Raw genomic sequence first — 24,423 nt, forward strand, 5'->3', positions numbered from 1 at the left:
CTCTGCTAATCAGATAACCATGAACTCTGTCCCAGCTTCACCCATGGAATGCTCCAGAACTATCAGGATACTTAGAAGCAGTATACAGATAGTGCTGCTGAATATCTTCAGATAGGACTGACAATGCCAGTTATTCACATAACAGCAGCAGCCATTATCCAGATAAATGATTTTGATTATGGCTCGAAAAGTCTTACTATGAAATGACAACATTCAGTACACCTCCTATTGTAAAGTATGAATAAGCCAAACTGCTACAGATCCCACAAAGAAACTACATTCTAGGTAGCAGAATCATTTTTGCTCACACACACAGAGAGCACAGACTGATCCACACTCAATACAAAAATATGCAGATTACAACTGAAACAAAATCCCTGAAAAGCCACTCTGTAAAATGTGCAATACTAGAAAAGAGGACAAATGCATTTCTGCTTATATTGAGCAAACTACAAAGAAGTTAAAGAAACTCACACTCTCAAAGTTGACATATTTCAATTATTGAAAAATGAAACTTAAGTCCTTTTTTGCTGTTATTGTTTTGGGCATTTTAATTTCCTAATCTTGGTCAGGACTGTCACAAAGAATATGCAAACAGATGCCAAACTAAAGAGGCACCACTCTGCCTTTTGAAGTCAATTAGTATGTCCACAAGCATGCATGCCTAAAGATGAAGGGGGACCCTACCAGTTGAAGACATCCATAGCCCACCAAAACCTTTTCAGAAAACCATGATAGTCAGCAGCAGCACTATGAGCCACTAATGTTAGTATCCCAGGCATGCTCAGTTCTCGCACATGCTCAGTTTGTACCTGGGATGCCAGTGGCTCAGAGTACTACCACTGCTGCCATGATTTTCTGAGAAGGATTGACTGGCTGTACATGTGTTCAGCTGGCAGGGTTTGAAGTTCTTCACCAACTAAGATATTTAATTTTTAAATCTGGTGAGCACAGAGGAAATTTTACCCACCCATTTGCCCACCATAAAATCACCTTCTGGCTATTCCTCTGCTACAATGAAAGATTAGGTTATTACCTTTGTTAAACTTCTTTCTTGTAAATCCACACTCTATTCCTGGACTAGTGGGTTATTTTCCCATACTTGCAAGGTTTGAAGGAAGCCTCATTACACAGAGTCTTGAGCCCCTCCCCTCTTACCTCAGGACTGCCCCCCAGGAATCCAGTCTGTGACAAAGCAGAGGACAAAGGCAAAAAAGAGGGATATAGGAACATTCCCCACTCATAAAAGGAATTTTGAATAAACAGCAACAATTGAAAGAGGTCATTAAACATTAGGAACCTGAACAACAAAAACAGTGCTACAAGAAGACATAGCCTGCACTGTCAGAAGGGGGCGCCTGAACTAGGGACCTCCAAAACTAAGTGCTAAACCTATTCTTATAGCACTCTATAAAGGCTGGTCAGAAAACAGAAATCCGGCTTACCAGTACTTAGTAAAGGCAGACAATCGTCGAATCAGCAAATCCCAGGACAATTTCCAGGAATAGTGTGTGGATTTACAAGAAAAAAAGATTAGCAAAGGTAAGAACCTAATCTTTCGTTTTTATAAAATCCCACTCTATTCCTGGACTAATGGGATGCAACAGAGCTGCCAAAACAGAGTAACTAAAAGCAGCATCATGCTTAGTCGCAGTGGCATAGTAAGGGGGTGGAGGAGAGGTGGTCTGCCCCAGGTGCCAGCACCCGTCCTCCTCTCTGCCCCATACTTCCCCGCTCTTCCCACTACTGCATGCGCGTACACCGCTTCCCTTACCTTTTAACATTTGCAGCACGAGTGGCAAGCCCAACATGCTGCTCGCGCCACAAACGTTAAAGAGATACAGGGGAAGGTAAGGGGCGCATGCGGCAGGAGGGGTGGAGAAGAGGGGAGGGGCACCACAGCCCTAGGCACCTCTCACCCTCGCTACGCCACTACTTGGCCACCACATCAATCCCGCAAAACTTGGTGAAAATATACAAAGAGGAACAGGTAGCGGCCCTGCAAATCTCCTCCAAAGAGATCGACGACGATTCTGTCCAAGAGGATGAGATGCCTTTGGCAGAATTAGCCCTCACCATGCGGGGAGCTTCTTTCTGAAAATGGTAGCCTTGGAAGCTGGCCTGCTCTTGTGGGCAGGACCCACCAGAACAAAGAGATGGTTGGAGAGACAAGAATTGATCATAGCCTCCAAGTACTGCAACAGGATCTTGCACATGTCCAGGGACCACAACACCTGGTCCTGCTCCCTTAAACCGGAGGAAGCAAAAGCAGGAAGCCGGACTTCCTTTTTAACATGGAAAGCCGAGACCACTTTCAGAAGAAAGGAGGGAACAGTGTGCAGCACCACACTGGAATCCGTAATATGCAGAAAGGTTGGAGAAGACTAGGGATAACTCCCAAACTGCCCCAAAACCACTTTTAACATAACATAACATAAAGCCTTCTTCTATACCGCATAATAGTACAGATCCATGCGGTTTACAAAAGTAAGGAGACATTCAAGATGGATACATTCAGTTACCTAAAAATTTGGTGAACAAATAAGTTTAAGTTTTTCCTGAAATGTTGATATGACCCAGCAATAGAGATCAGGGAATTTAAATCTTTATTCCAAGAGGCTGCTTTATAAGCTAAAAAGACGTTGGTGGCATTTCTTATATTTACATCCTTTGACAGAAGGGAATGAGAAGAATGTAACTGATCTCTGTGACAGACTGTCAGCTCTGTACTCACTGTGCTATTCTATGTGCTGGAAGGCTGCAGAAAGAACCTGAATAAGCTTACAGGGAGAGCCTCTGCCTCAACAAGCCTTGCAAACTGGACTGCTGGTCTTCTGACTGCCCCACTGGCCTGAGTCCTGAGGCCAGAGACATCCACCACCGAAACACACCATGCGCATGACCTGGCGGAGGGGCGCAGTTGGCCCTGATCCCAGACACACCTCCACAGAGCCACGCAGTCTGCGCTCAAACCCACTAACCTGGGGTGAGCCAGCTCCCAAGGGAACGGTCTCTGAGCTCCGATACAAAAGTGCACTGCCAGGCAGCCAACCCCCTGAAAAGACTTTCCCCAAAATCTGTGATCTCCCGCAGCCAGAGCTGTCCCTGTTGGGAACCTCTGCAGCACAAGGGTGGAATTTGTGAACAAAAATACTGAATTTAAAGAAAATAAACACGAGCAAAGAAGACAAGGTCCTAAAGTCTGGCTTGTAGGAAAGAAACTAGATTCCTTGGGGGGGCAATCCTGAGGTAAGAGAGGAGGGGGATCAAGACTGTGTAATGAGGCTTTCTATAAGCTCTGGCGAGTATGAGAAAACAACCCACTAGTCCAGGAATAGAGTGGAATTCTACAAGAAGTACAGATTATACATTTGACTCAGATTTGGAAAACCAGGCATACCTTGATTTGTGAGAGCCAAACTTACACATAAAAGATCTTTAATAATGATGCTATATCTTATACAAAGAAGCCACAATATTTTGGATATTTCTATGCATTTATACTTGTATGTATTAAAGAATGATACAGGGATGGGTACTCATGGTTAATCATGGGGACAGGTACAGAGCTCATGGACAGGAACAAACTTTGTCCCCATGTCATTCTCTATAAACTTGAGACTAGTAATATGTAAAAACTTAACACATCTTAGACAATTCGCAACTGAATCTACTGTTAAATTATTTCATCTGTGTCCTGTCTGCCTTTGATGTGACAATAAGAGTCTTGTCTACTGATCAGATTCCTACCATCTGCAACCTCCTTCCATCTTGTGCCCAGTTGCTCAAACAGCTTACTGTTACTGAAACAGATTCATCCGTCGTTGCTGGCATCAAGGAACATATCCAACATTTAGTAGACACTTATTTTCCTGTTCATCCACTACACAGTTTATGTTCTCTTCTACACCCATATCTGAAAGACAATCTAATTACCTTCCCATATGATGTAAAAACATAGGGCCTGTTTTACAAAGCCGCGCTAGCAGCTGCAGTGTGGTAACAGCCCCGAAGCCCATAGAGATTTAAAGGGCTTCGGCGCTCTTGCTGTGCGGAAGCCGCTAGCACAGCTTTCTAAAACAGGCCCATAGGCAACTGAATCTTTGGGAAGGTTTTACCAAAACCAGATTGAAATGGAAGGTTCTATTTATGATTTATAAACAGTTGTACAGAATATTGTCCCTTTTTATACTTTAATAAAAAAAATTTAAATATAAAAGCATAAGTGCTTGAGGCTTGTGCAAATGAGGACAGAGTCCGTAGGGACAGAATCTATGAGGCTAGAGCTTGCAGAGAGCGAGGATGGGGATGAAGCCTCTGGGGATGGGGCGGGGATAGGGTTCAATAAGCTTTGTCTCCTTGCCATTCTCTAATATGTACACTTGTGGATATTTGGCAGTACTAACTATACGCATGTTATCATGTCTAAATGAAATATTTCCAATTTTTTTAAATTTTAATTGTTATTCATTATATATTCACGTGACAGAAAAGAATATTCAAAGAAAAGAAAAACTATTACAGGGAAAATATTGAACAATAAACATTATTTCTCTGTCTATTTACTAGACCCTGATATGAAGAGGGGGATTCCAATTCATAATTCAGAAGAAATAATTGTAAGTAAAGGATGACTGCAACTGTCATTTTTCCTATTTCTCATGAATCTACAAGCCTACCTAGATAGGGGAGCTAGTCACAGGGGTGGCACCAACTAAAGGTGCATCTAATGGAGGAGCAGAGGCCTGTAACTCAAGGGTTTTTGCACTAACAAAGATTGTCCCTTGATATTTAAACATTTACAGGGAAATCTTAAGAAGAATAGTTTCCAATTATTCTCAAGTGGCCTAATATTCAAAACAATTTAAACAGCTCATTTCCTGGCTATTTAAATTGCCTGCCCAAGGGGCTAACTGAACATTTTTAATAGCACTTAGCTTAATAGTGCTGCAGAAATGCCCGGTTAGTACCGAAGTCGAAACCGGCTATTTTTAGGGGCATTCTGGAGGTAAAGTCAGCACTTAACCAGCAAGATAACTACATAAACAGAACTGCATAAAATGCAGTCCTATCTTTATGCAATTCTTTAAAGCTATTTAAGTGCTGAATATTGCATTTAGCCGCCTATGGGTTGTTTTTTTGTCAGCTCTGTAAACCTGGAAATTCAATGGAGAATCCTAGACATGACCCAGGTATAATGCTGGGGGCTGATTGCCACTAGTTGAATATCAAACTGGGGTGAGGAAGGACAGTTACCATTCTAACAGACTCATTCTCTATCTCATACCATCCCTGTCCTCAGGATCACCCTTAGGTCACCACAATGTTCCCTCTAAGCTGCGCTGCCAGTGGAGTCGGGATCAGTACCCCTCCAGTATCAATCTTCATCTTGTGCTGCTGCTGCAACTTTCCCGAAGCAGCAGCAGAGGCAAACTGAAACAAACCTAAGGGACTGTTCCATACATACTCATGGCTACTGGTCTGCCTTCTCCGATGTCACTTCTTCCAGGGCAAAGCCGGCAGTCGTAGATATGTATGGGAAGGTCGGCAGCTGGTTTGTTTCAGTTTGCCACTGCTGCTTAAACAGCGGTGGGGATGCTAGGGGGCAAACACTGATGGACATGAGGTGGGGGAGAGAGAGGAAGCAGACTCTGGTGGATGTGGGATGGGTGGGATAGGGCAGACGCTGGTGGATGTGGGTTAGGGGAGAGAGAGGGGGCAGGCGCTGATGGAAAATGGGTAGACACTGGTGGAAGTGGAGTGGAAGGAGAGAGAGGGGCAGAAGCTGGTGGAAATGGTTTGGGGTGGGGGAGAGAGAGAGGGTAAATTTTGTATAGAAGTGGGAAGATAGATTCTAGATTGAGCAGTGGAGATAGAGGGCAGATGTTGGAGGTGGGGGTAGGGAGAGGAGGGAGATGATGGAATGGGGAAGTAAAAGGGGAGATGCTGGATGGAAAGGGAGAAGAAGAAAGGGAGCAGATGTTATATGGAAGAGGAGAGATACAAAGAGGATGGAAATATTGAAAGAAGGAGAGAGAGTGGAGATGCTGGATAGAAAAGGGGAGGGCGGAATAAGCTGTATAGAAGGAGGGAGACTGAGGCCAGGATGAAAGAGGGGATAGACAGGAGGGAGATGATGGAAGGAGGATGTGAAAGGGGAGAGAGAGGGCAGACTGTATGGAATGGGGAAGAGAGGAGGGAGATACTAATGGAGGGGGAGAAAGAGTATGGAAGTAAATTATGGAAGGGGGAAGTGAAAGGGGAGAGAGAGGGCAGACTGTATGGAAGGGGGAATAGAGGAGGGAGATACTAATGGAGGGGGAGAAAGACTATGGAAGGAGATGATGGAAGGAGGAAGTGAAAGGGAGAGAGGGGGCAGACTGTATGAAGGGGACGATACAGGAAGGAGAGAAATTGTGGAGACGCTGGATGAAAAGGGGTAGAGGAGGCAGACGCTGTATAGAAAGGGGAAAGAGAGCAGAGTAAGTGAAAGACTGTGAATAAGGGGAAATAAGATAGGAGAGCCAGGATGAGGGAAAAAGATGGAAAGCTGCTGGTAGACTAAAAAAAGAGAGAACTTAAAGACTAGATAGTAAGAATCAGTTAAATCTGGACATAGAGGTAGAAAAATAATTTGAAGAAAATCCTGGAAAGAGACTTAAGACAGAGGAAAGCAGAAACCAGAGAAGTGAATGGCCAGAAAATAAAGGTAGAAAAAATAATTTTATTTTTAATTCAGAATAAAGTAGTTTGATAAATGTTTATAAATGTTAATAAATATAAATAGAAAATAGTATTAAGATGGTATTTTTTAATTGAACTAATTTTAATATATTTAATATATTTTTGAGCCAATATTGGTACCCTATAGGGAATCATTTGTCCGGGCCCTTGTGATTGCAACTAACATGTGCAGGAGCAAGTCCTCAACTTATACTGATTCTAGTCCTGGCAGTGTCATGAGGCTGCTGGGAAGTCTCAGCACTGCAGCCATTTACACTGGAATAGGGAATGCAGCAGGAACAAATGGAGTCCATTGTTGGCTCTTAAGACACCACTAGGGCTACTTTGAGGAAGCAGTAGCACAGGGTAGGAATGAGTGGGGTTCACTAAGGTAGGCTCACTAAGGTTAAGCTTCACTAAGGTAGGCTCAGGGAAGGGCTATGAGTAGTCAAATGGAAAGGGGAGTCATGGGAGAACAATCACAGGAGGGTTGCCGTTAGGAAGAGGGCTTGTATGGTCAAGGGAACAGCGTGCAGGGTGCAGTTTCATTTACAGTTTCGGTTTCTGCTGAAACTGAGTGGCCAATTTTGGTCACAGATGGGAATATTAGTAGGTTCTTACCTTGATCATCTTCTTTCTAGTAGAAAGACAAATGAGTTGAACCAGTGTGAAATTTTACAGGGTGGATGTAGTGGCACAACTAGAAATAAAAAGGAGGGCACGGGAGCTCCCCAACAAAGCCAAGTATGCTCTGCCCTTAAACAACTGCAATTAAAGAAACCAATGCCAATAGGAATATAACAGAAAATAAGGTGGAACCGAACAAGCCAACTACCTGAGTGCAACCAGGATTAACACTTATGTAAGTATCACAGTCTCTCGCTTGTCTTTTTGCGAGAATTATTTATTCATTTTAAAAATTTCTATACTGTCTAGACCTAGATGGTTTACAAAATATTACATACATAAATTTTAAGACAGGAGAAAGTCCAGGATCTAGAAATACATACACGTCTGAGAAAGTAAGCAGGCTAAATGAAATCTGACAGGGCAGGCCTTCAAGACTCATATGCCTTTTACTAGAAAGAAGATTATCGAGGTAAGAACCTAATCTTCTTTTCTAGTGCAAAAGGCATATGTGTCTTGAACAAGTGGGACATACCAAAGAAGTCCCTTGCTTCTAGGGTGGGGCAGATGAGCCTGCTGCTAGCACTAAGGACCCAAAAGCAGTGTCCAGTTCTGTTAATACATCCACCTTGTAAAATTTCACACTGGTTCAAGACTTGTATGCCTTTTGCATTAGAATCAGTTTTGGCAGAAACCGAAGATCTTGGATTTGGTTAGTCTCTAGCCTCAGACCTTCTCTTCATCTGCAGCTAGAAGCAAGGCTGAAGAGGATGAAACAGGACCCCACATTACTGAGCCAGGCTGATAGCAGCAGCAGAAATTATGGTTAAGGGGAGCAGCAGGAGCAAGATGCATCATTTATGACTTGGACTTGTGCTGACACCGATTGATGGGTTGGGATGGGGTGGGGAAGAGTGAGGAAACAGTAACGGGGATTTCAAGAACCCAGTTCCCTGCTCTGCATTCTCCTCAGTCAGTAGGCATATGTAGGTGTGGCCTTACCATCTATGTCAGATTTTAGGTGATACACCAGGGAGTCACATTATCCCAGCTGAGAGCTAGCCTTAGCCCAATTTCTTTAAGCATATAGGTTCTAAGTCAGTAGTTCCCAAACCTCATCTCAGATGCACTCTAACCAGTCAGGATTTCAGGATATGTACAATGAATATTCATGAGAGATCTGCATGTAGTGGAGGTAGTGCAAGCAAATCTCTCTTATGAATATTCATTGTGGATATTCTGAAAACCTGACTGCCTAGGGTGCCTTCAAGACCAGATTTGGGAACCACTTTTCTTTATTTTGAAACAGAGAAGTATAGAATAAGATTACCCCTTTCACAAGCAATCATATTTACCTATTGTAAAAGCTGACCACATCCAAGAATGATAAATGCCACAGAAAGTGAAAGAGTTTGTAGATACCAAACTGGCACCAGTGCAAAATGACACTTGAGCCTTCCACTGAAAAGCTCTCTGTCCACTATTTCTGCATCTACACTGTATTCGTATATGAGTATTTACCTCTTCTTCAGACTCCTCCAGTGAATCTGGAGAAATCAAATCTTCATCTTCTGTTTCATCCGAAGAGGAAAATACCTGACATTAGAAGAGAAAATTTACAGAGGTAGAAAAAGCTAAAAGTTGGGACAAATAAGAGGCAGGACCAACCAATACATGGCATTGGCCCACCAAATAGAATTCTTAATTTCAAAGACCAGATTTGAGCTATTCTCCCCTCATTTAGAATGGCATGTCCATTCTTTCTAGATCTTGAAACATTCCGATACTCACCTCCTGTAACACGGGTGTTGTAGAAGCGGAGTCATTCTCAACTACCATGTTCAAACATCTCACTACCTGAGATAAGAAAAAAAAGCTGTAATGGAGCATTGCAGCTAGATGTGTTTCGTTGAGTGGATGGGTATGTGTGTATGTCTGGGTCTGGGATTGCATGGGTAGTACTTAGTGAGGAACAATATGTAAGTAGATGGGTTATACATATATATATATATATATGCATATGATCTGTCTGTGCATGAGAAGGGTGCATGTATTCTTCATCTAAATATGGTGTATGCTCCAGAAGGTGAACAGAAAAGGTACATGTGTAGTATGAGTGGGTGGATCGTGTACGTTGTTATTTTTGAATTGTTTACATCAAATAGTTTCTAGTTTCTCCTTCCCCAGTCTCATTGTAACACCCTTAATCTCCTCTTGCCTCTTTCTTACCCCCTTGTCCCTGAACTCACTCCCCCAGCCCCCTACAATCATTCCACCTCTTTCCACATACGTTCTCCCTTGCAGTCATTCTCACTCACTCGACAATAATTCTTCTTCCCAATTCCACCTTATACACTCCTCTTCCCCCTTGCAATCATTTCCTATACCCTTCCCCTTTCCCTCTTGTGATCATTCTTCCTTATATTTACTCCTTGATAACTTTCCTCTCACCTTGGATCCTATGTACTGTACCCAAAGAGCAAACTGACTTTGTAAAACTGCATTTCAAGAGTAAAATAGGTCAAGAGACTGGGAAACATGCAAAAATACCAAAGCAGCAGACAGCACCTCAACTTTTTTGGGTGCCCAGGCATAAAAATGGAGTCATAAAAGTCTACTGTTTGTCACTTTCTGATTACCCATCAACCTCCACTTCCCCTTCACAGCAGTATTGCCATCTTTTTCATTCTTTTCTGCTTTTGTTTCTTAATTTCTATTTCAGTGTATTCAAGTGAATTAACATGGCAACCACACTACCTTATTAAAGAATTTGCGGAAAGTTCATGGGATATTATCAAATTCACAAATATTAGTCCACCTTTTTCTACTTTCTAGTTTTGACTATCTATGTCTGTTCATTCTACACCTTCATCCCTTCATCCACAATACCACGAGAATGTTGGTACTCACCTCCCTTAGAAGGGACTTTGTAGTAAAGTTGCATTCGTCCACTATCTTTTCCATTGACCTAACTACCTGAGATGCAACAAGAAAAGAATGTTTATCTAGAAGAATCAAGTTCTAAGCATAGCTTCCTCTTCCCCTACTTTGTTTCTAAATTCAGTGATTCCTCAACGTATATGCACATATAAGGTGAAATTTATCCATATCTGTTAATTTCATTTCCCTAAGTCCTGTTAGACCAATCCAGACAAACAGGTTATCAACCCTTTCCACCAGCAGATAGAGGTAAAGATACTGAATTATTCCAATCACAGGTATAAGGTCTGCTGTGGCTTGAGTTGGAATTTTCCAATATGCCACACCAGAAATAAGTCCATTTTGCCACATAAAACAAAAACAACAAACTGCAGCTGCTAACACCTCTGGGACATATGACTAGGCTTATTCTAAGCATCGTTCTTTTTCACACTGATTCCATCATTATGGAACTTTGGTCTGAGCTTTCATATCCAAAATCTTGATCCCTCCTTAAGACCTATCTTTTTATGTCTTTGAAAACTGCTCTGAATTGACTCCCCACTCATTAGCAGCGGTATAGAAGCTTCCAGTAAAGATAAAGATGTGGGCGTTTGGCTCAGATGGCTGAGTCTACTACCGTCAAGTAGTTCTGAGATGGATAATATTTTTTTCCTTGTTTCTCTGTTTTAATACTTTGCAATGTATTTCCTTTCTAACTGCTATATAGTAAACCACTTTGATGTATGTTTGAAGGGTGGTCTGTAAGAAACTGAATAAACATAATATCAGATCTTAAATTAGCATGAACTAGAAATACAAACAAGGAGAGAGCAGGCAGAGCACAAAAGATACCCTTTATGCTGTAATCTTCCAGGGCACTTCCTGAACTGGTCTATCAGGACTTAAGAAAAAGAAATTAACAGGTATGAATAAATTTCACCTTCTTTATTGTCTCTTCCTTATTGTCTCTGCCAGTCCAGACCAAACCAGACAAATGGGATGCACAAAAGCAATACTTTACTGGGAGAGGGAAGACAAGGCCCTCTGAATCACTACCTTGCTAAAGGCTGCATTGCCTCTGTCCAGAATATTGATATTATATAGAGTCTTACAAAAGAATGAAGTGATGACCATGTCACTGCCTTACAAATATCCTCCTAAGCAACCACCCAGGCACATGCATCCGGGTGGAATGAAACCTCATATTAGTTCTTTCTAGAATTGTTTATAATGAATATAGTATACAGAACTATAAATAATTAGGATGAGTATAACTAGAATTATCTAGGATGAGAGTAAATATTGCAATTATAGTACACGTTGCTAGAATTATTTAGGATGTATGTAAACATAGTATACTTAGTTAAAATGATTAACCTATTTAGGATGGTGTATGTTCTGCTCCCATTTCATGTGGGCAGTTTTTCAGTTTCTTGTATAAAACAAGCTATGAGTGTTTGTTTTAAGATGTGTAATCAGTGTGTATTCTGAGGACTCAAATCCCCAGAATGCTTTTTTTTCTCCTAGAGAACCAAGCTGCAACCAGAGAGCTTTAGCCCGTACTTCTTCAGTTCTGGGAGAGAATAGTATCCATTTTGTGAGACCACATAGCTGCATGAAAACTTGGATCTAACATTGTCCTCGCACCAGGTTTTCACCCTTTATTTCTGAAAGCCTAATACAGCTTAGGTTCAGTATCTAAGTCTGGAGCACAGTGCTATTCCCCACAAGGTGTGTGGACACATTCCCAGCTTCCCTTTGGAAAGGATGTGCTGTTTGAGTGAGAAGATTCTGTAAACAAAATTAGACTGCCTTGAAATCAAACTGTGAGTGTTTACTTCAAGCTATTAAAAAAAGTTGTTCAAAAAACTAAAATTACAGAAGTAAGGGTTAACTTAATGGGAACTTCAGACAACTGCCAACATAACTCAATGAGTTCAACAGTGCCTGGCCATTTTGGACATGTGATGAGGGTGAATTTATTAGAAAAGGAGATGCTACTTGGAATGGTCAACAGTAAAAGGAAGCAGGGGAGACCAAGGCCCGTTGGCTGGATACCATCAAGAATGACACGGGAATGAACATCAAACAATTGAGAGAAACTGTGGAAAACAGGTAAGCACAGTGAGGACTGGCCTATATAATATCCAAGGGTCAGACATGACTGGATGGATAGTAGTAGTAGTAAATATAATATACTTAGAATGGCTAACTGTAAACTAGAATTTACAATAATAAACTTCATTCCAATAATATAAAAAATAATAATGTACACGCACTTCTCTAAGAAGGAAAGTTCCATGAACCAACAGAGTAAGCTATTGCTCTGAACCATCCATCACTGGCAAAAAAAACCTTAGATGCACTTAAAGCAAACAGTCAATGAACAATATATGCATTTAGAAACTTATAGTAAAGAAAACCACTTATCTGAGCAAAAGAACAGCATTATGATCCTCCATTATCCACTAGTTATCACCGATTGAGGCTAGAGTTTTATTCAAATTCGCATGTATTTGCTTCAAATCAATCTTCGGTATGTCCCCAGGTTACCTTGTTTCCCATTTCTCTTTAAATCACTCCAATAAGCCCACACGTATAGTCCAGTTATTCACATATCCTACTGTAAAATCATGTCGTTTGAAGAGATTTCTCGAGAGAACTCTCTCCTTCCAGGCAGCCAAAATGAACGCCTGGTTTGGCAAAATCATGCCAGGAGTCTCATCCTATTATTTTTTTTTTTGAAAACTATTAAAGACACAACTATTTGACAAATTTGTAACCCAAGTTTCCTAATGCTTTTTAAATATAACATGTATTGTGTACATTCTAGAAATTGATGGGTAAGGGTAAATTAGATGCACATCTCCTTTGAGAAGCATACAGTGATATGGGGACTAAAACTATGACAGGGTACACCTGGCGGGGCCTCCGCGTGTGCGGATCACCGGACTTGATGGACCCAGGGTCTGATCCGGAGATGGCAATTCTTATGTTCTTATGTTCTTGATGTATCTTTTTGAACTGTATATTTGCTGGATGTTCAGCCTTATCTGCTGTGAATCACCTAGAACCATTCGTGGTCTGGCGGTATATAAGAATAAATTATTATTAATATAGTTATTAGGATGTGTCCACTAGTTATTAGGATGTGTGTAAATATAGTACCCATCAAACTATCTAAAGGCACGCCAATAAATAAAATTAAATATCTTAGCACTGTTGATTACTAGTATACAATGTACATTGGAGGGGGACTGGTGTAGCAATGATTTTGACTAAGCTAAGTCTTTACTAAATATTTAAATAGTACTCATATAATTGGAAAAATGAAGTATAGATACACAAACTTTATATAAACTTACATAAATTTAATCTATATACACACAAAAAAAGTTATTAATAGGATACACCAAAGAAAAGGGGAACTTATAAGGAGTGCTGCCACACTGATCTAATTGATCTACCTGATCGGGTGGTATTCTGAGGATACCCGGTTTGCCAAAAGGAATGTACATTATATACTAGTAATCAACAGTGCTAAGATATTTAATTAATTGTAAATATAGTATACATAGAATAGTATACATAGATAGTATGGTTAACCGCAAAACTTGAGCGTCATACATTAATGGCTAGAACACAGGGCAGTCCGAAGAAATTGATGGAGAAATGACGGATGAGATTAAATGCAACTGCAAAGGAGGCAACGCAGTTATCATGGGTGACTTCAACTATCCGGGGATAGATTGGAACCTAGGCACCTCCGGCTGCGCTAGGGAGACCAAGTTCCTGGATGCTGTAGGCGATTGCTTCCTGGAACAACTTGTCAAGGAAAATACGACAGGAAATGCAATTCTGGACTTAATTCTAAATGACCGGCGAGGACTGGCACAAAGTGTGGAAGTAGAAGGGATGCTGGGAAACAGTGATCACACTATGATCCGCGTCAACCTGGACGCAGGGGTGAAACATCGGTCCAGAACGACGGCCATGGCACTGAACTTCTGAAAAGGGAATTACGAAGGGATGAGACTCATGGTGGGGAAGAAGATTAAGAAGAGGATAAGCACTGTAAAAACGCTAGAGCAAGCACGGTCCCTTTTTAAGGATACAGCTACCAAGGCACAAAATCTATATATACTGCGTATCCGGGGGGGGGGGGGGGAGAGGATGCCCCGGGTGCAGCCTTAGGGGGGGTGCACAGCCGGCCCAGTCCTTATCGCGCTCCCTCCCTCCTTACTGCCGCCCTCCTTACTGTCACCGCTGAGTTGAATCAGCTCCCTTTCTCCCTCCCTGTCCCTTACCTTCATGGTGCTTTCACCCCCCCCCTTACCTTTGTGGCGCTTTCACCCCCCCCTTACCTTCGTGACGCTTTCAACCCCCCCCTCAACAGGCCCGGTCCGATAAATCTCCCTGCCCTGTGGCCGGCGCTTCTTCAGCAGCCATAGCGTTGTAGTTGCATATGGCTGCCGTAAAGGTTGTCTCTGATGCAACCGGAAGTTGCATCAGAGACGACCTTCACGGCAGCCATATGCAATTACAACGCTATAGCTGTTGAACAAGCGCCAGCCACAGGGCAGGGAGGTTTGTCGGACCGGGCCTATTGGGGGGGGGGGGGTCAAAGCGCCATGAAGGTAAGGGGGTGAATGAAAGCGCCACAAAGGTAAGGGGCAGGGATGGAGAAAGGGAGGAAAGGTGGGGTGGAGAGGAAAAGACGAAGGGAAATGGGTAAAACAGAGGGGGGGAGAAGGTACGCTGAAAGCACATGGGGAAGACAGAGTGGGGAGAAGGAAGCTGAAAGGACATGGGGAAGACAGAGGGGGATAAGGACGTTGAAAGGACATGGGGAAGACAGAGGGGGAGAAGGACACTGAAAGCACATGGGGAAGACAGAGAGGGGAGAAGGACGCTGAAGGGAAATGGGGAAGAGAGAGTGGGGAGAAGACGCTGAAGGGAAATGGGGATGACAGAGTGGGGAGAAGACGCTGAAGAGAAATGGGGAAGACAGAGGGGGGAGAAGGACGCTGAAGGGAAATGGGACAGAGAGAGTGGGGAGAAGACGCTGAAGGGAAATGGGGATGACAGAGTAGGGAGAAGACGCTGAAGATAAATGGGGAACAGAGATTGGGGAGAAGATGCTGGAAGGGAAGAAGACAGAGATGCCAGACTATTGAGGGGGGGGAGAGGAGGGAAGAAGATGGGTGCCAGACCAATTTGGAAGAGGAGAGGCACAGTAACAGAGCAAATGGAAGACGCAGAGAGAAGAGAGACAGTGGATGGAAGGAATTGAATGAGAAGATGAGGAAAGCAGAAACCAGAGACAACAAAAGGTAGAAAAAAATCATTTTATTTCTATTTTGTCTTTAGAATATATCAGATTTTAAATATATATCCTGCTAGAGACAGGCAGTGCTTCTTTATCTTCTAGCTGGCTTAGGGCTCTCTCGGACCAGGGGGCAGTTGCCCTAGTTGCACTCCCCTAACACTATTCCTGTCATGTGTGACTGCAGTATTCTGTTAGCATGATATTTCTGTGTAGCATTCTATAATAATTTGGCTTGTTCAGTTTTCTTGATAGTAGAGGGGATATATGTAAAGAGGAGGGGAAACAGGGGTTTTGTTGATCCTTGCTCTGTATATTTATATTTATAAAATGACAATTGTACAGAATATTGTTTCTTTTTATACTTTAATAAAATATGTTCAATATAAAATCAGAACTGACACTTGTGCAGATGGGATCAGATGGTTTGTGGGGATTGAGCTTGCGGAGACGGGGCGGGAATGTGTTTTTTAAATTTCAGTCTTAGTAGTTTGCCAGTCCACAAAATAATTCTTTTATTTCTGCTGGTCACAAGTGTAAAAAGGTTGAAAAACACTGCTCTAGAGCAGAGTCAGCAGCTGCGCTGAGGTGCAGGAAGGTCCCCCGATGACTCGTCTGCTGGCTTTGCTACGGAAGAAGTAAGTTATGTCGGGGGGGGGGGGGGACCCGGCAGACGCAGTCATCGCGGGTCCTTACCGCAACTCCCTGCGTCTGCCGGGTCAACCCCCTCCGATGGAACTTACTTCTTCCGGAGCAAAGCCTGGAGTCATCACGGGACCTTCCATCACGTGGCTACCGACTCTGTTCCAGAGCTAGTACGTCGGAGTGGGGTGGACCGGCAGCCGGCAACTACAGTCATCGCGAGAAAGGAGGAGGACTGCTGGAATGAAAGAATGGTGCAGGGAGAGAAAGGTGGTGCTGATGGAATTGATGTACAGGGAAAGGGGAGAGAGACATAAGGGGGAAGGATACTGGATGGAATTGGATCGGAGGGAAAGAAAGGGGGCAGATGCTGATTGAAGAGGGGTGGATGGAGAGAGAAAGGGCAGACATTGGATGGTAGTGTGGCGGGTAGAGGGGGAGCCTATGCTGGATGGAAGTGCAGATGGGAGAGATAAGGGAGCAAATGCAGGAAGGAAATGGGAGGAGAGAAAGAGGGGAGCAGATAATGGAAGTGGACAGAAAAAGGAGAAGGTACTAGATGGAAGGGGTAAAGAATGAGGGCACATGATGGAAGCAGGGGATAAATAAAAGCAGGGCACATGATGGGGGAAAAGGATTGAGTTTGGGAAATACTGGAGGAGGTGAGGGAAAGAGGTGGCGAGCTGTAGGTAGACAGTAAAAAAGGAAATTGATGAGAGGGTAGTAAGAACGTAATCTAGATGGATGCAGAAAATAAATTGAAAAGGAAAATGAGGGGAAAAAGGGATTGCAGAAGAGAGGTGTGGGAGAGGGAAGGAGAGGAGAGAAATGCCAGACCAATGGGGGTGAAAAGAGAGATGAAAGGGGGAGGCATACAGTTTCTGGAAGGGGCATAGAAGGAGAGAAGATGCCATATAGGGGCAGAGAGATGGCAGACAGTGGATGGAAGGAAGAGAGTAACAAGAAGATGAGGAAAGCAGAAACCAGAGAAGACAAAGGTAGAAAAAAAATTTTCTATTTATTTATTGCTTTAGGAGACATGTGTCACTGTTTCTGTGGTGTTGCATTGTATGCAGAGTCCAGCTTCTTGCTGGTTCAATTTAACCTTTGTCTATGTATTTCTATTTTATCCCCCCTTTTACAAAACTGTGGAGCGTTTTTTAGTGCCAGCCGTGGTGGTAGCAGCTCTGATGCTCAGAATTCCATGAGCGTCAAGTTTTTCATACAGATGGGGGGGTGCCAAAAAATGATGGGCCCCGGGTGTCACATATGCTAGGTACGCCACTGTGTGTATCAACAAGGGATCCAAGAGGAAAAAGAACAAAGAACCAGCGTGGCTCACTGTAGCGGTGAAGGAAGTGATCAGAGACAAGAAAACCTCATTTAAGGAATAGAAAAGATCAAAAATGGATGAAAACTGGAATAAGCACAAACATCAACGCAGGTACCATAAGGTGGTAAAAGGGGCCAAAAGAGACTACGAGGAAAAAATAGCCAAGGAGGTGAAAAACGTTCTATCAAGGGGAAACGACCCACAAAGGAAGCAGTGGGACCGTTGGATGACCATTGAATAAAGGGAGTGCTAAAGGAGGACAAAGCCATCACTGACAAACTGAACACATTTATTGCGTCTGTATTTACCAAAGAGGACATACACAACATACCGGAACCCATCAGGCTATATTCTGGAAACGAAGACGGGAAACAGACAGGGTTGATGGTCAGTCTAGAAGAGGTATGCAGGCAGATTGATAGGCTTAAGAGCGATACATCCCCGGGACCGGATGGCATCCATCGAAGGGTCATCAAGGAACTGAAAGGGTTTATAGCTGAACTGCTTCAACTAACAGCCAATCTGTCGATCAAATTGGGAAAGATTTTGGAAGACTGTTAAGCCGATCTTCAAAAAAGGTTCGAACCAAGATCCGGGAAACTACAGACCGGTGAGTCTGACCTCGGTACTGGGAAAGATGGTAGAGGTGCTGATAAAGGACCGCATCATTGATCACCTTGATGGACAAGATCTGATGAGGACCAGCCAGCACGGCTTCAGGAAGGCAGATCCTGTTTGACGAACTTGCTGCACTTCTTTGAGATAAACAGGCAGATAGACAAGGCAGATAGACAAGGGTGACCCGGTCAACATTGTATATCTGAATTTTCAGAAGGCGTTTGACAAGGTTCCGCATGAATGACTACTTCGGAAAATTGCGAGCCATGAAATTGAGGGTGAAATACTCACGTGGATTAAAATCTGGCTGCAGGATAGGAAACAGAGAGTGGGGGTAAATGGACAATATTCAAACTAGAAGAGCGTCACCAGTGGGGTGCCGCAGGGCTCAGTGTTTGGACCCGTGCTCTTCAACATCTTTATAAATGATCTGGACATTGGTACGAGTGAGATGATTAAATCTGCGGACGATACAAAGTTATTCAGAGTAGTGAAGATCTGCAACATGACATAATCAAGCTTGAGAAATGGGCAGCGACATGGCAAATGAGGTTCAACGCGAATAAGTGTAAAGTGATGCATGTCAGTAACAAAAATCTCATGCACGAATACAGGATGCCCGGGGCGGTACTTGGAGAGACCTCCCAGGAAAGAGACTTGAGAGTTCTGATTGACAAGTCGATGAAGCTGTCCGCGCAATGTACAGCGGCGGCAAAAGGGCAAACAGAATGTTAGGAATGATTAAGAAGGGGATCACGAACATATCGGAGAAGGTCATCATGCCGCTGTACTGAGCCATGGTGCGTCCTCACCTGGAGTACTGCTTCCAGCACTGGTCGTCATGCATGAAGAAGGACACAGTACTACTCGAAAGGGTCCAGAGGAGAGCGACTAAAATGGTTAAGGGGCTGGAGGAGTTGTCGTACAGTGAGAGATTGGAGAAACTGGGCCTCTTCTCCCTAGAAAAGAGGAGAATGAGAGGGGACATGATCGAAACATGCAAAATACTGAAGGAAATAGACTTAGTAGATAAAGACAAGTTGTTCATCCTCTCCAAGATAGGGAGAACGAGAGGGCACTCTCTAAAGTTAAAAGGGGATAGATTCCGTACAAACGTAAAAAAAGTTCTTCTTCACTCAGAGAGTGGTAGAATACAGGAACGCTCTTGCAGAGTATGTTATAGGGGAAAACACCCTCCAGGGATTCAAGACAAAGTTGGACAAGTTCCTGCTAAACCGGAACGTACGCAGGTGAGGCTGGACTCATTTAGAGCACTGTTTTTTGACCAAAGGGCCGTTGTGTGAGCAGACTGCTGGGCACGATGGACCACTGATCTGACACAGCAGCGGCAATTCTTATGTACTTAGAATGGTTAACTATAAAACTTGAAACTCATACACATAATAGTGCAGTTATATGTAAAATTTGAATCTCACGAGTATAATAGTGCAATAATGCATTAAACCTCTAGAATTCATGCTGTATCCTAGCTAAGCAGCTAGGACGCCGATCACAAAGTGGAAACCATCTGAAAACCACTCTGAATTGACTCCCCAGTCATTAGTAGCAGTATAGAAGCTTTCAATAAGGATAAAGACCCTCCAGTTCCACTTTCCTGTGGATTAAATATACCACTTTAATCCAGTGTGATATTAAGAACTTGGAGGGAGGCTTCATGCTACAGGCAAGCAGAAAGAATGGGGCAAGAGACTCTTGACATCCAGCTTATGAAGCTTCTCAGCTAAACCTGGATGTCTGAGGTCTGGATAACTACCCGATTCATATGGAATGAAGAGACTGTCTTGGGAAATGATACTGTCTGAAGTGAGACTGCTTCATCTGAAAAAGAATAAGTAAGAGTCCCTACAGGGCTAGGCCTACAATTCAGTCATCCTTCTGGCTGATGAAATAGCTACCAAAAACACCATTTTCAAGGTGAGATCCTTCATAGTAACATAGTAGATGGCAACAGATAAAGAAATCCAGAGTCCATCTAGTCTGCTCAACAAGATGTGGCACACAGCTGTTCAAAGGGGAAACCTGCAGGACTTTGAGGATCAAACTGAGAACTCACTGAGAAAGGGCAGGTTGCACAATGGTGTGTGTATGTGTATGACAATCTGTTTCACCTCATGCAAGAAATGCAGGACATCAGGCTGTGGGACATGACCCCAGAGAACCTCCCCCCCTTCCCAAAGAGCTTGACTTGAAACACGAGTACAGTCCACTTGGAATTGAAGAAGCTGAAAGCCAAACTCTGCTCCATGCCCTTCTGCAGAAACCTAAGAATATCAGAGATTTGTGTCCTCCAAAGCTCTTCAAGGACCAGTACTTGGAAACTCACCAGACCTGAACATACACTAGGAAGGGGGATGACTTCCATGTTCTAGTAAGAGTGGAAATAAGCAAGGCTGACAACCCCTTTCTCCTAAGGTAGGGCCCCTCAAGACAAAAAAAAGAGATCCAGCTGCAGCCAGGCCTGCACCAGCATGTTGATCTCCTCTGATTTGTATTCCCTCCTGCAGCAGAAAAATCATGGATATGTGGAATTCTGAAGTGTTGCCATCAGACTGAAATATGGAGAACCAACAACTGAAAGCTGAAGGGCTAACTCCCACTCCCCAGATCCAATGTCTGTCTGCTTAATAAGTCCACCTAGACGTTTTCTGATCCCTTAACTGGATCACTGACAGAGCATCAAGATGAATCTCAATCTAGACGCAAAACCATGCAGCTTCTAGGGCTACTACTGCACTTTGAGACCCTCCTTGCTTGATGATTAATGCTATTATAGTAGTTTCATAGCAAAACAAACACTTCCTTTCCTTGAAATGGGAAGAAATTCCTGGAGTAACAAGTAGATGGCTATTGCTTCTAAGCAACTGATAAACCAGTTTGCTTTTATATGGGACCACTATCCTTGTAACAACCCTCCCCAGGGGTAGTGGACTTCCCACCCTTGGGGACTCACATTGGTGGTCACCACTATTCATTTGGGTAGATCTAGTGGGACCCCCCTTGAGAAGGTGATAAGTGTTGCCCCACCAGGACAAGCTGTGGTGCAGGGTTCTCGAGAGGAAGCTGTTTCTCTAAGTTCTGGGACCAAAGTGCTCAGCATAAGAACAAAGGCCGCTGAAGAATGTGAATTGTGCCCTTACCTAAGGCACCACTTCCAGGGTTACTGACATGGAACCAATGGGCTGCAGGTAATCCTAAGCTCAGGGGACTCCGGCACACAGGGCCTGCTTCTGTGACTTCAGCTGGTACATGCGATCCTCCAAGAGAAATAGCATTCCCGGTTTGATGTCAAAGCACACACCCCAGAAAGTAGATAGAATAGTGTCCTAGGACTTCTTCCTTCTAGGGAACTGGCTCAATTGTCTCCAGCTGCCAGAGTCTCTGGAAGGTGAGTTGTATCACCTTTTTTTGGCTACAGAGCCACAGAGGGCACCATAAAGGCATGAGAAATGAGTTCTGCAAATTCAGTGTATATCCCTAAAGAACAGGTAAAAATGAATTGATATTTTACTCTGAAAAAACTATGGACCACTCAATGAAGTTACATGGTAATACTTTTCTAAGAAATAAGAAGAAATATTTTTTCACTCAACAAATAGTTAACCTCTGGAACTCTTTACAAGAGCATGTGCTTATAGCAATTAGCATATCTGGGTTTAGAAAGATTTGGAAAAGTTCCTGGAGGAAAAGTCCATAGTCTGCTATTGAGATAGACATGGGGAAAGCCACCGCTTGCCCTGGGATTAGTAGCATTGAATTTTACTACTATTTGGGATTCTGCCAGGTACTTGTGACCTGGATTAGCCATTGTTGGAAGAAGGTCTGTCCCAGTATGGCTTATTCTTATGTTTCAATAATATTACACAACTCAAAAATAATTAATTAAATAATTAAGAAACTGTGGAGTCACGGGGTGGAAGGGAACGTGTACAGATGGATCAAAAATTGGCTGGCGGACAGGAAACAGAGGGTAGGAGTAAAGGGGCACTACTCTGACTGGATAGGGGTCACAAGTGGTGTTCCGCAAGGGTCAGTGCTGGGACCATTGCTGTTCAATATATTTATTAATGATCTAGAAACGGGGACAAAGTGCGAAGTTATCAAGTTCGCGGATGACACAAAACTCTCCAGCAGGGCCAGAACTGTTGAGGAATGCAAAGAACTGCAGAGCGACCTGAACAAACTGAGTGAGTGGGCAAAAAAATGGCAGATGAGCTTCAATGTGGGGAAATGTAAGGTCTTGCACATAGGGAAGGGGAACTCCATGTACAGCTATACGATGGGAGGGAGGGTACTCGGGGAAAGCAGCCAAGAAAAGATCTGGGGGTATTGGTGGATAACACAATGAAGCAGGCGGCACAATGTGCAGCGGCCTCAAAAAAAGCGAACAGAATGTTGGGCATTATCAAAAAAGGTATCACTACCAGAACAAAAGAAGTTATCCTGCCACTGTATCGAGCAATGGTGCGCCCACATCTGGAATACTGCGTCCAATACTGGTCGCCATACCTCAAGAAGGACATGGCAATACTCGAGAGGGTCCAGAGGAGGGCAACGAGGATGATAAAGGGTATGGAGAACCTTTCATATGCCGAACGGTTGGACAGGCTGGGTCTCTTTACCCTGGAGAAGCGGAGACTGAGAGGGGACATGATAGAGACTTATAAAATCATGAAAGGCATAGAGAAGGTGGAGAGGGACAGATTCTTTAGACTAGCAGGGACAACTAAAACAAGAGGTCATTCAGAAAAACTGAGAGGAGACAGATTCATAACGAATGCAAGGAGGTTCTTCTTCACTCAGAGGGTGGTGGACACCTGGAACGCGCTTCCCGGAGAGGTGATAGGACAGAGTACAATTCTGGGGTTCAAAAAGGGACTGGATGACTTCCTGGAAGCGAAGGGGATAACAGGGTACAGATAGAGGTTTACCTTACAGGACATTGAGCGAATAGGGTATGGATATTTTAGGTAAGGTAGGGAACACTTTCAGGTCATGGACCTGGGGGGCCGCCGCGGGAGCGGACTGCCGGGCACGATGGACCCCTGGTCTGACCCGGCAGAGGCAACGCTTATGTTCTTATGTTCTTAAATATATAGTATATAATGAGAAAACAGACTAAGCACATTAGAAATTATAAATACCCAGAGACTGCACAAATTTTAAATAGTGAAGGAAGGAGATCTCAGAAACCTTGTTCCAATCTCTCAACTTCATAAGACTACTTATACATATTAAGGAGTTTACTCTAGTCATTGGTCAAAAGAACTCCAATGTACATAATTCTGCTGTAGTCTCAGAACAAATTGCAAAAATGTGTAGTAAAGCATAGTTCTCAAAGATACAATCCCAACTTCATAAGGAGTGCACAAAACCTTAGTACTTAGTTTAAGGGGTAAAGTCCCTCCAAAACACCAGCACTTAAATAAAAAGCAAGTCCAGCTGTATTCTTCATCTTGCATTTCCAAAAAATGCCCAACAGCAGCCCTGTTTCACATCTAGCTTTATCAAGAACTGTGACATCAGCTATTCATCAATAAGCTCTACTATCATAAGGTTCTTCAAATTCTTCAAGAGATTGCACTGCACAGCTCAAACATTAAAAAAAAAAAACTCTTGAAGAATTTAAAGAACCTTATAAGTAAAGATTGTTGATGGAGAGATTTGTGAACTCCTTATGAAATTAAGATTAAATCTATGAGAACAGTTTTGCAATTTGTCCTGAGACTGCTTTACGAATGCTTTATGTAAAATGTTTTTTTGACCAATGGCTAGAGTGAACTCCTTAATAGGAGAATGTGGCATAGTGGTTAGAGCTACACCCTCAGCATCCCCATGTCTTTCTTTAAGGAGAGGGAAGAATATGAATGGGCCCAACCACTAACTCTCAAGCCTTGTATTGAAGAATTCTGGTTTAGAAGGACTGAGGTTGAGATAGACACTACAGAATGACATGGGATGGTTTCCTGTGGTTTTCCACGGGGACAGTGACAAATTCTGTCACTGTGTCATTCTGTAAAAACCCCACACTGCTCCTTGTGACCCTGGGCAAGTCACTTAATCCTCCACTGCTCCAGGTTCATTAGATAGATTGTGAGCCCACTGGGACAGATAGGGAAAATGATTGAAGCACTTGTATATAAACTGCTTTCAGTGTGGTTGTAAAACTACAAAAAGGCGGTATACAAGTCTCAATCCCTCTCCCCACTAATAT

General features: G+C 43.2%; 1 protein-coding gene across 1 annotated transcript in view; it reads right to left on the reverse strand.

The window, feature by feature from the left end:
• The window catches only part of TEX55 (testis expressed 55), a 216,956-nt gene that overhangs the window by 97,873 nt on the left and 94,660 nt on the right, over positions 1-24,423 (reverse strand). The window contains exons 10-11 of the mRNA XM_033942914.1: positions 9,142-9,207; positions 8,872-8,946 (exon numbers count right to left, since the gene is read on the reverse strand). Of these exons, the coding sequence (XP_033798805.1) occupies positions 8,872-8,946; positions 9,142-9,207 (141 nt within the window). The remainder of the gene's footprint in view (positions 1-8,871; positions 8,947-9,141; positions 9,208-24,423) is intronic.

Source organism: Geotrypetes seraphini, chromosome 4, assembly GCF_902459505.1.
Source record: "Geotrypetes seraphini chromosome 4, aGeoSer1.1, whole genome shotgun sequence".
In the NCBI taxonomy this organism is placed as follows: Eukaryota; Metazoa; Chordata; class Amphibia; order Gymnophiona; family Dermophiidae; genus Geotrypetes; species Geotrypetes seraphini.